The 15632-nt window shown below is 48.9% G+C and overlaps 1 protein-coding gene across 12 annotated transcripts in view; it reads left to right on the top strand.

Moving 5' to 3' along the window:
• SAMD11 (sterile alpha motif domain containing 11) overlaps window positions 1-15632 on the top strand; it is a 299306-nt gene that overhangs the window by 184727 nt on the left and 98947 nt on the right. For 10 of the 12 annotated variants that reach the window (XM_065575103.1, XM_042852878.2, XM_042852877.2 and 7 more), the window contains one exon: window positions 11838-11888. In XM_065575103.1, the coding sequence (XP_065431175.1) occupies window positions 11838-11888 (51 nt within the window). Of the gene's footprint in view, window positions 1-11837; window positions 11918-15632 lie in introns of all 12 variants that reach the window. The other 2 variants (XM_042852879.2, XM_042852880.2) reach the window with 1 other exon arrangement.

Here is a 15632-nt window from a genome sequence, read left to right as displayed (position 1 = left end):
ACCTTAAATATCTTCTCTTCTATTCCTTTTATAGAGTGCTGTTGTATCTCCCCTCAGCCTTTGTTAGGTTAGGCAAAACAAGCCAAGCTCCTTAAGTCTCCTTTTGTAATATAGTTTCTCCATTCGTCTGATCATTCCAGTAGCCCTGCTTTATACCTATTCCAGTTTTGAATTCATCTTTCTTAAACATGGTAGATCAGAACTGCACACAGTATTCCAGATTAGTTGTCATCAGTGCCTAGTATAATGGTAATAACACTTCCCTTTCTCTACTGGAAATTCTTCACCCGATGCATCCTAGGATTGCATTAGCCTTTTTCACAACCACATCACATTAGCAGCTCATAGTCATCTTGTGATCGACCAATATGCACCAGGTCTTTCTCCTCCTCTGTCGCTTCCAACTGATACATCCCCAGTTTACAGCAAAAATTATTGTTCTTCATCCATAAGTGCATGACCTTGCGATTTGCACTATTAAATTTCATTCCATTTCTATTACTCCAGTTTTAAAGCTCGTCCAAATGTTCTTGTGCGATATTCCGGTCCTCCTCAATATTGGCAGTTCCTCCCAACTTTGTGTCATCTGCAAGTTTTATTAGCAAACTTCCACTTTTTGTGCCAGTTGTTAATGAAAATGTTGAATAAGATTAGTCACAAGCCCAAGAGGAACTCTACTAGTAACCTCCCTCCTGCCTGACAGTTCACTTTTCAGCATGACCCATTGTAGGCTCCCCTATAACCAGTTCCTTACCAATCTTTGGAGTCTTGTATTAAGCCCCAACTTCTTCAATTTAACTAATAATTTCCCATGTGGAACTGTATCACATGCCTTACTGAAAGCCAGGTAAATTAGATCTACTGCATTTCCTTTGTCTAGAAAATTGGTTATTCTCTCAAAGAAGGAGATCAGGTTGGTCTGACACAATTTACCTTTTGTAGTAAAACCATGTTGTATTTTATCCCAATTACCATATTTACCTCTATGTCCTTAACTACTCTCACTTTCAAAAGTTGTTCTGAGACCTCGCATACAATTGAGATCAAACTAATGGATCTGTAGTTTCCCAGATCACCTTTTTTCTCCTTTCTTAAATATAGGTACTGTATTTGCAATTCACCAGTCTTCAGGTACAACCCCCAAGTTTACAGAATCATTAAAATCCTTGCTATTGGGCTTGCAATTTTGTGTGCCTGTTCCCTTAATATTCTTGGATGGAGATTATCTGGGTCTTCTGATTTAGTCCCATTAAGGTGTTTGAGTTTGGCTTCCACCTTGGATGTGGTCATTTCTGCTTCCATCTCCTTATTCCCATTATCCACCCTTCCACTGCCTCCCTCTCCTCACTAACCTTATCAAAAACTGAGGCAAAGTATTTGTTTAGGTGTTGGGCCAGACCTAGATTATCTCTAATCTCCACCTCATCCTCAGTATTTAGTTGTCCCACTTCTTTTTTCCTTGTTTTCTTTTTATTTATATGACTAAAGAACCTTTTACTATTGGTTTTAATTTCCTTTACAAGATCCAATGCTGCTTGGCTTTTGGCAGTTCTCATTTCCCCCCGCCCTACACTTTCTGACAGTCAAGAGATTCTTGTTCATCCAGTTTGGTCTGCAGCCCTTACCCATGAATTTTTTTCCCCTGGTTTGGGGTGCAGGCTTCAGATAGTTTTGCATCTTTGACTTAAAGACATTCCAAACGTTCTCCACATTCAGATCCTTGAGTTTTTCAGTCCCGTCCACTTCCCTGATTTCCTTAATTTTTTAAAGTTTACCCTGTTGAAATCAAGGACTCTAGTTGCAGATCTATTTTTGTTTATCCTTCCATTTAGTTTAAACTGAATTAAATCATGATAGCTCGAACCGAGATTGTCCTGTTCTTCTTCGAGTGCTTGCTCATATCCATTCCATTAGGTGTGTGTGCGCGCCGCGTGCACGATCGTCGGAAGATTTTCTACCCTAGCAACACCGGCGGGTCGGCTGTGGAGCCCCCTAGAGTGGCGCCTTCATGGCGCTGAATATATACCCCAGCCGACCCGGCGCCCCCTCAGTTCCTTCTTACCGCCCCTGACGGTCGTTGGAACTGTGGAGCGCGGCATAGCTGTCCTCCACTCTCCCTAGCTTATTTTGTTGTATCACAGTTATAGTTATAGTTATAGTTCTAGTGTTTGTAGTAAATTAGTTAAGTAGTTTTAAAGTTGTTCTAAGTAGTCCAGGGGATTAAGGGGGTCGTCTCCCCCTTTCTCCCCCGGCCGCGGGCCCGGGCTCATGCCCAACGCTCCCGGCTTCAAGCAGTGCGCCTCCTGCGCTAAGCCTATGCCCACGAGCGACCCGCACGACTCCTGTCTGAAGTGCCTGGGAGAGTCCCACCAAACAGATAAGTGCAAGATCTGTAAGGCCTTCAGACCAAGGACCAAGAAGGAGCGGGACTTTCGGCTCAGGCAACTCCTGATGGAGGCGGCACTTAGCCCGGACACTCCTTCTACGGGCCAGGCCCCGGCGCCTAGCACCTCGGTGCGCAGTGCCCCGGCGGCACCGGCTATGACGACCACGCGAGTGGCGTCAGAAAAGCCTCCCCGGCACCGGACCTCGTCGGCACCGCAAGCACAGCAAGTGCCTCGGCGCCGGTCATTATCCCCGGGGCATAAAAAAGCCCATAAGACGGGGACATCCGTGCCGAAGACGCCGGCTCCCCCAGTGCCGGGGGTAGAGCCGCGTCCGCCGGTGGAGCAACGAAAACAGGTGCCTCCAGCACCGTCGACTCCGGCGCCGAGGCCGTTGAGTCCGGTGCAAATAGCGTCTCCACCGAGGCTGGCGGTGATACAGTGTCTCCCGTCGACTCCAGAGACCTTCGCGGCGGCGAGAGACTTAATAGCTCTCACGGAGCCGGCACCGCCTCAACCACCGGCACCGACTGCACCGTTGACTCGCCCGGTCCAGTCGAGGGGGAAACCTGCCTTGATGCGCCCTCCATCACAAGGGCTGGAACCTCGGCACCGATCCAGGTCCCGAAGCAGGTCCCCACGCCGCTCGCAGTCCCGGCACCGAATATCGTCTCGGCACCGGTCGTACTCGCGGCCAAGATCTTCTTCGCGGCACCGCTCTACGTCTCGGCACCGATATGATCGTCGGCACCGATCAACGTCGAGACGTAGTTCTCGGCACCGCTACGGTCGACGCTCGACGTCGAGGGGCCGCTCCCGGCACCGGGCATACTCCAGGTCCTCGTCGAGGTCCAGATCCGACTCCCGGCACCGACGAGGTCATCGGCACCGGTCGCGGTCCCGGCACCGATCGCCGGCACCGCGCAGAGATAGATCATCTCCGGACCGGCACCGTGCGGCACCGCAGCCCACGGGGATCGTTTCATCTCTCTCGGCACCGCCATGGCCGTCAAGATCGGTGTCTCGCTCCTCGGAGGACCTGTCGAGATCGGCATACCCCCCTCAAGGGCAAGCCGAGGAACGAAACTTGGGCCATTGGCAGGAGATGGCAGAGGACCACTCTCATGGACCATCTCACTGGTCGTTTTGGACCCCGTGGGCGTACCACCAGGAGCAAGGGGCTCCAATACCATCGACCTCTCGCTCGGGTCACTCGGTCAGAAGGGCCCCAGAATCCACCATCTCTCGGCCTCCGCCAGGAGGCATGGAGGCTTCCGTGTCCACGCCACCCGACACCATGGACCCAAGTGCAGGTGATGCTCCGGCCCAAGAGCAGGGGGATCAGGACCCCCCCTTGGATCCAGTACCACCGGAGGCATCCTCCTCCTCCTCTCCGGATGAGGCAGTGGCGGGCACTTCATGTACGGGTCCCCCTCCGATAGATCTTCGGGCTCACCAGGATCTCCTGCGTAGGATGGCCCGTAATATGGACCTGCAGGCGGAGGAGATAGTGGAGGTGCACGACCCGATCGTGAATATCCTTGGAGCGGATGCCCCATCGAGGGTGGCGTTACCCCTGATCCGCACGATCCAAACGAATGCGGATACGATATGGCAAACTCCTGCCTCTATTCCACCCACAGCGAGAGGGGTGGAAAGGAAATACTTTGTCCCGTCTAAGGACTATGGGTACTTGTATACCCACCCCCAACCGTGTTCACTGGTGGTGGAATCAGTGAATGCACGAGAGCGCCACGGCCAGCAGGCTGCAGCGCCTAAATCAAAAGAGGCTAAGCGGCTCGATCTGTTTGGCCGTAAGGTTTACTCAGCCGGAGGGCTACAACTTAGAGCGGCGAACCAACAGGCGCTACTGAGCCGCTACAATTTCAACTCCTGGAACTCTATGGGGAAGTTTAAGGAGTTGATTCCCCAAGAGTCCAGGGAAGAGTTTGGAGCCATGGTAGAGGAGGGCAAGAAGGTGGCTCGGACCTCCTTGCAGGCCTCCTTGGACATTGCAGACTCAGCTGCGAGGACCCTGGCTTCGGGTATCGCTATGCGCAGGATCTCCTGGCTTCAGGTTTCGGGTTTGCCTCCGGAGCTGCAGCAAACCCTACAAGATCTGCCCTTTGAGGGTCATGGATTGTTCTCAGATAAGACGGACTCTCGCCTGCAGAGCCTCAAGGACTCGAGAACAATCATGCGCTCCCTGGGGATGCATGTTGTGGGCCCTCAGCGCAGGCCATTTAGGCCGCAGCCTCAGCGCTTCTACCCCCCCCCGCCTCGTCAGAGACAGGACTCGGCCCGGAGGCGAGGGCGAGGTGGTAGAAGAAGGTGGACCGGCCCTCAACCCGGCCAGAACCAGGGGCCACCTAGACCACCTTCAGGCCCCAGGCAGAACTTTTGAAGGTGCGGTCGAGGACGGCGCCCCAGTCATCCCCCAGGATCCAGCCCCCTCCTTTCGGGATCGCCTCTCCCACTTCCACCGTGCTTGGTCCCTTATAACTTCGGACCGTTGGGTCCTCCGCACGGTGGAGAGGGGATACGCTATCCAGTTTTCTTCTATTCCCCCCTCCCACCCCCCTTCCCCGTCCCTCTTCAGGGACCCTTCTCACGAGCAACTTCTTATTCAGGAGGTTTCTACGCTCCTGGCCATGGGGGCCATAGAGGAGGTTCCGATAGAGTTAAGGGGCAGGGGATTTTATTCCCGTTACTTCCTGATCCCCAAGTCCAAAGGAGGTCTGCGGCCCATCTTGGACTTGCGCGGACTCAACAAATTCGTAGTAAAGTTGAAGTTCCGCATGGTCTCTTTGGGGGCCATTATCCCTTCCCTCGATCCTGGAGACTGGTTCGCCGCCCTCGACATGAAAGACGCATACTTTCACATCTCAATTTACCCACCTCACAGACGCTTCCTGCGATTCGTGGTAAACGCGGTGCACTACCAATTTGCAGTCCTTCCCTTCGGCCTATCCTCGGCCCCAAGAGTGTTCACGAAATGTATGGCTGTCGTGGCAGCGTACCTTCGTCGACAAGGGATACAGGTGTTCCCGTACCTAGATGACTGGCTGGTACGCGGTCGCACCAAAGAGCAAGTTCAAGCTCACGTCCACATAATAGTGCACACATTCAACGAGTTGGGCATCCTGCTCAACAAGGACAAATCCACTCTGGAACCTACCCAGAGAATAGAATTCATCGGCGCAGTTCTAGACTCCAGACGTGCACAAGCCATCCTGCCAGACAACCGCTTTGGCACCATCACGAGCCTCATTCAAGGGCTCCAGGCCTTCCCAACTACCACGGTGAGGTCGTGCCTTACCCTGCTGGGTCACATGGCTTCCTGCACGTACGTAACCAGGCATGCCAGACTTCGGCTTCGCCCACTCCAGACCTGGGTGTCGTCAATATACCGCCCACATCGGGACACTCTGAACATGGTGGTCACGGTCCCGATCTCGGTCCTGACCTCCCTCACCTGGTGGCTAGATCACAATGTGGTCTGCGAGGGGATACCATTTCACGCCCCACAACCCTCTCTGCACCTGGTCACAGACGCTTCATCTCTGGGTTGGGGCGCCCATCTCAACGAACACCATACCCAGGGCCTGTGGACTGCATCCCAGCTAGCCCTGCACATCAATGTTCGGGAACTGATGGCGGTGCGCCTGGCGTGCCAGGCATTTTTCAACCTCCTACGTGGCCGATGTGTGTTAGTTCTCATCGACAACACCACGGCCATGTTTTACATCAACAAGCAAGGAGGAGCACGTTCGTCAATTCTATGCCAAGAGGCCATTCGCCTGTGGGACTTCTGCATCGCCCACTCAATCCACCTCACGGCATCGTTCCTCCCTGGAGTCCAGAACACTCTAGCGGATCGACTCAGCAGGTCCTTCCAGACGCACGAGTGGTCTATCCGTCCGGACATCATACATTCCATCTTCCAGAGGTGGGGGTTTCCCCAGATAGACCTGTTTGCATCCCGAGACAACAGGAAGTGCCACGTGTTCTGCTCCCTACAAGGTCGAGCTCCGGGCTCCCTCTCGGATGCGTTTCTCCTTCCCTGGAAAGACCACCTGTTTTACGCCTTCCCTCCGTTTCCTCTGGTCCACAAGGTACTGCTCAAATTGCGCAGAGACCAGGCACAGGTAATTCTGGTCGCTCCAGCGTGGCCGAGACAACACTGGTACACCACACTGTTAGAACTCTCGGTTCAGACACCGATCCCGCTTCCGTTGTATCCGGATCTCATCACGCAGGACCACGGCCGGCTGCGTCACCCCGACCTGCAATCACTCCACCTCACGGCGTGGCTGCTCCATGGTTCACCCAGGCAGAGCAGCAATGCTCTGCCAACAGATTCTGCTGAGCAGTAGGAAGCCCTCAACACGCACCACGTACCTGGCCAAGTGGAAGCGGTTCTCCTGTTGGTGCGAACAACGAGCCACGTCCCCGTTGCGGGCACCCATTCCTCTCATTTTGGAGTATCTCCTCTCCCTAAAACAGCAGGGGTTGGCGATATCTTCAATTAGAGTTCACCTGGCCGCTATATCGGCCTTTCACCCAGGGGAACTCGCGTCCTCGGTATTCTCTAACCCGATGGTCGTTAGATTCCTCAAGGGCTTAGACCGGACGTACCCACAACAACGTCAGCCCGTTCAGACGTGGGACCTCAACCTGGTTCTCTCCAAGCTCACAGGTCCTCCATTCGAGCCACTGGCCACCTGTTCTCTTTTGTACCTATCCTGGAAGACAGCCTTCCTCGTAGCCATCACCTCAGCAAGGCGCGTTTCTGAACTCAGGGCGCTTACATCCGAGCCCCCTTATACAGTTTTCCATAAGGATAAAGTGCAGCTTCGTCCACATCCTGCCTTTCTCCCTAAGGTGGTTTCTCCATTTCATATCAACCAGGACATCTTTCTCCCGGTCTTTTATCCCAAACCACATGCCACTCGCCAGGACCAACGTCTCCATTCCCTGGACGTGCGAAGGGCCCTGGCCTTCTATATTGACCGCACAAAGCACTTTAGAAAGACGACGCAACTCTTTGTCGCAGTGGCCGACCGAATGAAAGGCTCACCGGTCTCCTCACAACGCCTATCCTCCTGGATTACGTCTTGCATCCGGACTTGCTATGACCTGGCAGGTGTCTCAGCACCGCACCTCACCGCTCACTCCACGAGGGCCCAAGCCTCCTCGACTGCTTTCCTGGCACATGTTCCGATACAGGACATTTGTAGAGCGGCGGTTTGGTCATCAGTCCACACGTTTACAGCTCACTATGCACTAGTGCAGCAGTCCAGGGACGATGCTGCCTTCGGGTCAGCGGTTTTGCACACAGCAATGTCTCACTCCGACCCCACCACCTAAGTTGGGCTTGGGAGTCACCTAATGGAATGGATATGAGCAAGCACTCGAAGAAGAAAAGACGGTTACTCACCGTTGTAACTGTTGTTCTTCGAGATGTGTTGCTCATATCCATTCCAAACCCGCCCCCCGTCCCCACTGTCGGAGTAGCCGGCAAGAAGGAACTGAGGGGGCGCCGGGTCGGCTGGGGTATATATTCAGCGCCATGAAGACGCCACTCTAGGGGGCTCCACAGCCGACCCGCCGGTGTTGCTAGGGTAGAAAATCTTCCGACGATCGTGCACGCGGCGCGCACACACACCTAATGGAATGGATATGAGCAACACATCTCGAAGAACAACAGTTACAACGGTGAGTAACCGTCTTTTCTTCAGTGATGTCCTCACTACTTACCAATACTAAATCTAAAATGGCATCACCACTTGTTGGTTCGGTTGACTGTTTGCTGGCTTCTCTGCCACTGCTCCTACCATAAAATTGTCACTGATAAAGTTTGCGGATGACACAAAAACTGGGGGGAGTGATAAATAATGAAGAGGATAGGTCACTGACAGAGCAATCTGGATCTCTTGGTAAAATGGGAGCAAGCAAACCATATGCATTTTAATATGTAAATGTAAAATAACATGCTAGCATGTAAATGTATAATTTAGGAACAAGGAATTTAGGACATACTTATAGGATAGGGACTCTATCCTGGGAAGCACTGACTCTGAAAAAGATTTGCGGGATTTGTGGATAATCAACTAAATATGAGCTGCCGGTGCTACACAGTGGCCAAAAGGGCTAATGCAATCCTCGGATGCATAAACAGAGGAATCTTGAGGAGGAGCAGAGAGGTTATTTTACTTCTGTATTTGGCACTGCTGCAACTACTGCTGGAGTACCGTGTCCAGGTCTGGTGCCCACAAGTCAAGGAGGATGTTGAAAAATTGGAGAGGGTTCAGAGAAGAGCCACGAGAATGATTAAAGAGTTAGAAAACCTGACTTGCAGTGATAGACTCGAGGAGAGCGGTCTGTTTAGCTTAACAAAGAGAAGGTTAAGGATTTACTGGATTACAATCTGTAAGTACCTACCTGGGGAACAACTATTTAATAATGGGCTCTCATTCTAGCAGAGAAAGGCAGAACATGATCCAGTGGGTATGGAAGTTGAAGCTAGACAAATTCAGATGGGAAATAAGGTGTAACTGTTGAACAGTGAGAGTAATTAGCCATTGGAACAATGTACCAAGGGTCATGGTGGGTTCTCCATCACTTGACTATTTTTAAATTAAGTTTGGATGTTTTTCTAAAACGTAGGGATCGTTTTGGGAAAGTTCTCTGGCCTGTGCAATGCGGGAGGTTAGATTAGGTGTTCGCAATGATCCTGTCTGGCCTTGGAATCTGTGACTAGCTCCCAGAGGTGTGTGGAACTAATCAGCTGCGCTCTGCTGGGGACAGGCCAGGCCTTTCTTTGCTATTTGATTCACGTGGGCTTTCGCCCCTTGGGGTTTTGCTTTGATTCTTGGATACAAACAAACCCCAAAACGGAAAGTAAAACTCCGCTAGCACCTCCATGTTAGGCCCGATTTTGAGCAAAACCCAGTTTTGCAGGAATTTCGCCCAAAGCCCTGACTTCGGCTTATGTTTGCTGAAAAGTTTGTAAACTTCGCCTGAGTTTGAGGTTGATAATGGAATTTGCAGTCAGACAAATCCTTTTCTTTCTTCCTCTCTCAAGCTGTCTCTTGCTTTCCAGCCCTCTCTCTGCTCTATAAACTATACGGCCACATTTGTGTTTGCCTTGAATAGCAACAAGAAGAGAGAGTATAACCAACTAGATGGAGGAGGATGGGAGGGGGGAGTCCACTTCCAACAGACGCACAGGATTTGCAAGATGAAAGGCAGACAGCAGGCCTGTGACAGATGTGAAGGGTGTAAAGAGCAAGAGTCAGCATGTGTGAAGAGTTCTGAGCTGGGAGATCTGATGCTGCATCGCTAAATAATAATAGAAATCTCTACCCAAGCTTGAAAATCCAAGGCTTGTGTTTGCTCTCCTATCAGTGCAGATCGGGGGTAACGGCTTTGAAATCAGTTGGGTTACTTTAAGCTTAGATGATTCTGTGCTGTTCGACGGGGCAAAATGAATGCAAGTTGCCCAGGCTTTTCCCAACCCGGATCAGAGCTTTGTTAGAAGTTGCTCATTTTTACAACCTGTCGTCTTTAGTAAATTGAAATCTAAATCTGGAAAGAGAGATCCCGAGATGCTCGACCCGGAAAAACCACCTTATGCGAAACTTCCATGCCCGAGGGTGACGGACAGGGTGAATGGGATCCCCTCCCCACCCTTATAATTTCACTAAAGCCATAATAATTGCATCAGACCCATTGAGGTCTTCTGCTTCTGTCCCTGCTAAACAGCTACCCATTCCTTGCCCCTGGTGTTTTATGAAGTCAGAGCTACAGCTTTTATTACTGTAATCTTAGCATCTCTGATGCTCCTATAATCTTTTTGTCTGCAATTGGGAGGCCAGGAAAATAGAAATCTGAAGCAGGTTTCCTAAGCTGTTGAATGGGAGGTGGAGATTTAGAAATTGAACTTGCAGTTAATGGAATTAATAAATACACTTCTGAGCATGATTTGATGGATGGAACAACATGGACCAACCTAAAGACCAAACAACCTCCTCACCCCCAACTGACAAGGAACCAGACTCCCTTTCCTGAGCCAGGCATATAGGAGGCACACACAAGTTATATTCTCTCATTAGGAACAAGGCCCCCAATATGCCTATACCTTGGATATGCGATTACATCAAAGAGAGTTCAGTGTTGCTTTCACCTGTTCCTTAGAGCTAGAATTAAAGCAGATGCCCCTACTCCCGCAAAGCACTTAAATCCATCCCAATCCAGTTTAAGTGCAAACTTGAATCCATCCTTATTCAACAGAGCACTTAACCCTGGGCTTAAGTCCCGCTGACTTCACTGCTCACACTTATGCACTTTCTGGCCTGATTCAAAGCCCGTTCAAGTCAGCACACTCCCATCGAGTCCAGTGGGCTTTGGATTAGGCCATCGGTGTAACTGGATGGACTTCAAGTATGTTGCTTAAGTGCTTTGCTGAATCAAGGCCAGATGGAACGGGAGGGAGAGCGCCGATGTCCGTCGTTAGTCGAATGTGCATTAGGCTCTCACCATGCGCGTTCTTTGCAGACGGATTTGCTTAGCACTCTCAGCAACCTGTGTCTGCAGAGGCTGGTTTTTCACAGGCAGATGTGGTGGTAAGGTGTTTTGCCTGCAGACAGATGCCCCCTGTAACTTCGTGGGAAACTTGGGTCCCCGGTGGTTGGGAATTATTTTCCATCCTATTGGCCCGATGAAACAGTGGAAGCTGCCATCCTCTGTAAGCTGCCAGGCGAAAGTGATACTTACAGGGTGCCCCTGGGGTTGCGGAGAAAAGATCCTAACCTAGCCGATTCAGATCAGGGTGGACAATGCCCACCCTGAGGACGGCCACTGCCCACCCTGGGGACGGCAGCGGAAGAAAATCTCAGCTGCCCGTCATCGTCTAAATTTAGGATGTCGTTCATCTGGAATCTACTGCTCCAGCTCGTCACCAGGCAGAGTGACAGAATATATAAAATTAATTTCTGAGGTGGGAAATAGCTAATAATTTATTTACAGCTAGGGCAGGGAAGCGGGGAGGGGACTTGATACAGGGTTTTCTTTAATGCAATGTCAATGCTGTTCAGCTTCCCGTGAGCTTGCCCTATTAGCTGAGACAACATCTTGCCACCCCCCTTGGCCTATCAGTGTGGCTGCGCGCAGAAGAGAGGAGTTTTCTCGTCACTGCACAGGTCACCCACAGGGCTCTAATTGACCGCACAGCAAAGCCTGCGGTGGGTTTCCACCGGGGCCGGTGTGTGCGCGCAGCATGGCTCATCGCAGCAGCATGCATTTGGGGATAGTGGCGGTGGGTGGGATAAGGTCAGGGGAGCATGCTAGACGTGCACGGCTGGTGGTGTGAGCGAGTGTGTCTCTGAGCTGTAGGAGGTGTCCTGTTCGGCAAGTGTCACTTACCTCTTTCTTTGTTTGTTTGTTTAACAGGATTCACACCCACTGGGATTTAAACATCTCCTTCCGAGAGACCTCTTGCAGGTACCATTTTGGGGCACCCTCTTTGTATGGTAGGCTAAGAGTTTATGTTACACATTACTGGCCTATGGATGCAGTTAGAAATGAAATACCATTCCTGCATGTTTGTTTTCTTTCTTTCTTTCTTTCTTTCTTTCTTTCTTTCTTTCTTTCTGAGAAGACAAATCAGTCAATCCTATAAAAGGATGCACTTACTGTTGTCTAAAGATGTTTTTTTTTTCAGCTGTACTTTTTCAAAGCATGGAAAATCACTGTGCCCCTAACTGATGCTAATCAGTGGGTGGTGGGTGTGTAGATGTCTGTGCAATATCATTAAGACCCTGATCCTGCAAGCAGTTCTGCATGTGGGTAGCTCCGTTGGAACCTTTGGGCTGTTCACCTGCATAATGTTAAGCATGCGTTTAAGGTAGTGCGGGATCAAAGTCTAAAGCTGCAAGAGTGACTTGATGGCTCTTACAGTTACCTTTAATGCATGGTTGGGGGGAATTTAGATGTTTAAAAACACCTTAAAAGACAAAAAATTTCAAAAAAGAATAAAATAAGAGAAAAGCCTTAACTGAGAGAGAACGTAGGAATTGCCATCCCAGTTTAGATCATTCATCTTTTAAGTCTGGTATCCTGCAGTGATCAATACCTGAAAAAGGTCAAAATCCGCCCACTGTCAATAGCCTGTTATTACAATGCTTTGCACAAATGGGAAAATTCCTTCCTGTCCCTTACAGTGATCAGTTGATGCCCTGAAGCATGAGATTTGACTATCCTTTATGTTTGTATGTACACTATAACTGCAAGCGTTACTGCTGGTCATGAAATAATCCAGCCCTTGTAAAAGTCTAGCCACAGTATTTGCCTCTATAGAGAAGAGAGGAATACATGTTCTAACTTCTGTTTTATATGAAACTCACTATTTGCCAGTAAAGTACATGAACCAGGCATATGATGTTTGTTTTCTGGAGGAAAGACAAATCATTACACGTGGCTAATAAAGAACAGGTGGTTCCCGTGAAACTTCTTGGCATGGGAAACCTGAAGGAAGTGTCTCTTCTACAGAAGGATGTTGCTGGGCCCAAACAGAGTGGGACGGATTCTGATCCTTGTTGCCCTGGATAATTGATTGAAGTTGATGGAGTTACTCCGGAATTATGCTGTTGAGGCATCTGGCAAAATCTAGGCAAAATCTGGCCTAGAGGATCTCAAATTGTATAGCATGCAAATTAATTAACTTTCAATTAACAACCCAGCAACAGTTTCTGATGCGCTCTGCAGAATTCCTGTTCAGTTCTAGAACTAAGTGAACAATGGGAAAATATTATTATTTTAGTTGCAATAATGTCCACTATGTGCTAGGCGCTTTCCAAACAAACACTTCAGAAGGATGGCCCATGATCTACGGAGCTCAGAATCTAAGGACAAGCAAGGGCATTTAATTGAATAATTTATCTGATGAGTTTTTGACTAGCACTGCATGACTGTCTCGCTGCATCCTGGTGTAGTACTTACCCAAGAGAACATAAGGTAGCAACTTTAGAAAACATGTAAATTTCAATATTGCAACTCATCTGGGTTGTTCTCTTTATAAGCTTCAGAATGTTTCATGAAAAGTAAATATTAGTGGCAGCAGGAGAATGTATTAGAAATGACATCCAACTCTATCACCTGCCCTTCAAACATAACTCAGACAACTTCTGCTTCCTGGCTGTGAGCCCCCGTAAAATCTTGTGTGGAGTGGTGGGGAGGCAAGAGGACCTTAGGAGAAAGATTGTATTTTTGACACCCTCTGTCCCCTCTCCCCAAAATCTTGAACTTTAAATCAGACATTTTGGGCTGTTTTATTGGAGGTATTTCTGTGAAGGTTCTCATCTAAATTATAAACCATGGGGTGAGATCTCTGTTGTTTTTATTATTTATTTATTTTGGTCCCTGATTTGATTCAGCAAGGCACACTTAGGTACACGCACAAGTCCATCCCTATTCAACCAAGCATTTAAGCATGTGCTTAAGTTCCTGGCTGAATTGAGGCCTGACATCCTCATTTGGAGCACTGAAGGCACTGTGGAGTGAGGTGTGAAATTTGTGCTGATTCACACCCCATTAGGAGCCATTGAAAGCAGTGGGCTTAATTGGGGTTTAAATCAGTGCAGCATTCAGCCCAAGTCTGGGAAAATTTCATTCTTAAAATTTTAAGAGTACAAAACCACAGCCCAAATCAGGAGATTCTAACCCAGTCTTGCAAGCTCACCTCAATCAGAACACCCCTTGAAACCATTAGGAGTTCCATGTCCAGACAGCTGTCAGGATAAGGTCCCTATGTTGTTGATTTAAGCTTATGGGACTTCAAAATTCAAATGAATGGATTCCTTCATGGCAGATCCTTTCATGATAAATTTCAGCCTGGAGTGAAATTTTATGGCCCAGTTATAAGCTCCTAAAAAGACCGGAGATTTATAATGGAAGTGCTTATACAAGCCTTAACTAATAGCCATGTGAACAATCAGTCTGGAGTTTAATACAGCTGTGACTAAAGGTGCACACACCTTTTGAAAATTAAAATTCCCACCTTTTAAAAATACTATTTTTGAAACTGCAATGCCAAGGCTGAAATAATGGTTTAATTTTTATGTCTGTGAGCAGATTTCTCCGTCTTCCCCCATTTAACTGTTTATTTCCTGTAGCTCTTTCCTGACAACGTAGTTCCAACATTTGGACAGTCCTTTTCCACAGTACTCAGAGAACTCAAACTCAGCACGTGCCCATTATCATTGTGACTTGGCAGTTATATAGTAAGATACAAGTTTTGCCACAGCAAATCCAACGTCTGGTCCAGTTACCTCTGGGCCAGTCTTAATGTTCCAGCAAAAAGCAGCCAGTTCCCTGTAATGCAGCAAAGTAATTGTGCAACCAACTGATGCCCTAAAACATGAGATTTGTGGATTCTTAACACTGGTTTGCTAGGAAGAAACATTTAAAGGGGCAACGCTTAGTAAAAAGGGGCAGAATTTGGCTTAACATCTGGTTGGGAATTCTTTTGGATTCCAATTGGGTGTTCACTGTAATTGCTTAATTGTTTATGTAGGCCCTACACAAAGCAATGTTCTATCCTTCTGATGACACAACGGCCTCAGCTAAGTGACCTGAGCTGGTGACCTGGTCCCACATAACAATTAGATATAACGGTCAATAATTTAGCTAAATCACATTCTGATTTCTTGAAATGTAGCCTCTGCATGAGATTTCAATGAGTTTTAACTATGTGGGTAGTCTGTTATTCCATTATTAAGATAATCTGAGACAAAGCAGGCCTGATTCTGACAGCTAGTACATTTCTTCAAGGAGCCAATTTAAAATTAATTTTAATTCAAATTAATTAACAGATTTATTTGTAAATTCCATTCTGTCCTCAAGCTATAAGTGCTGTAATTTGAGGGAATAATAAAGCGGTAGAATCCCTGGTTTAAGTACAAACCCAGCTCAGCCTTAACTGTAGAACCATGAGCGATGCCTCCATAATAGACTAGACCTGGCCAGGTGAACACTCCGGTGTCCATTGTGAAATCAGAGGTAACTCAGCCAATCACCCCTCTTCCTCTACAGCCAATTTGCATGTCACTGCTTCCTTCTGCCCCCACCCCACATCCCCACTTCCGCCCCCATCAGCCCCTCAAATCCCTGCTCACCCTCATGCCTGTCTGCTTTCCCCTCTGCACCCTGCTGCTTTCTGCCATTGGAGGAAGCTGCAGGGGAGACGTC

This window comes from Chrysemys picta, chromosome 21, assembly GCF_011386835.1.
Source record: "Chrysemys picta bellii isolate R12L10 chromosome 21, ASM1138683v2, whole genome shotgun sequence".
Lineage (NCBI taxonomy): Eukaryota > Metazoa > Chordata > Testudines > Emydidae > Chrysemys > Chrysemys picta.
The sequence above is the reverse complement of the archived record's forward strand: the minus strand, read 5'-3'. Positions and strand labels throughout refer to the sequence as shown.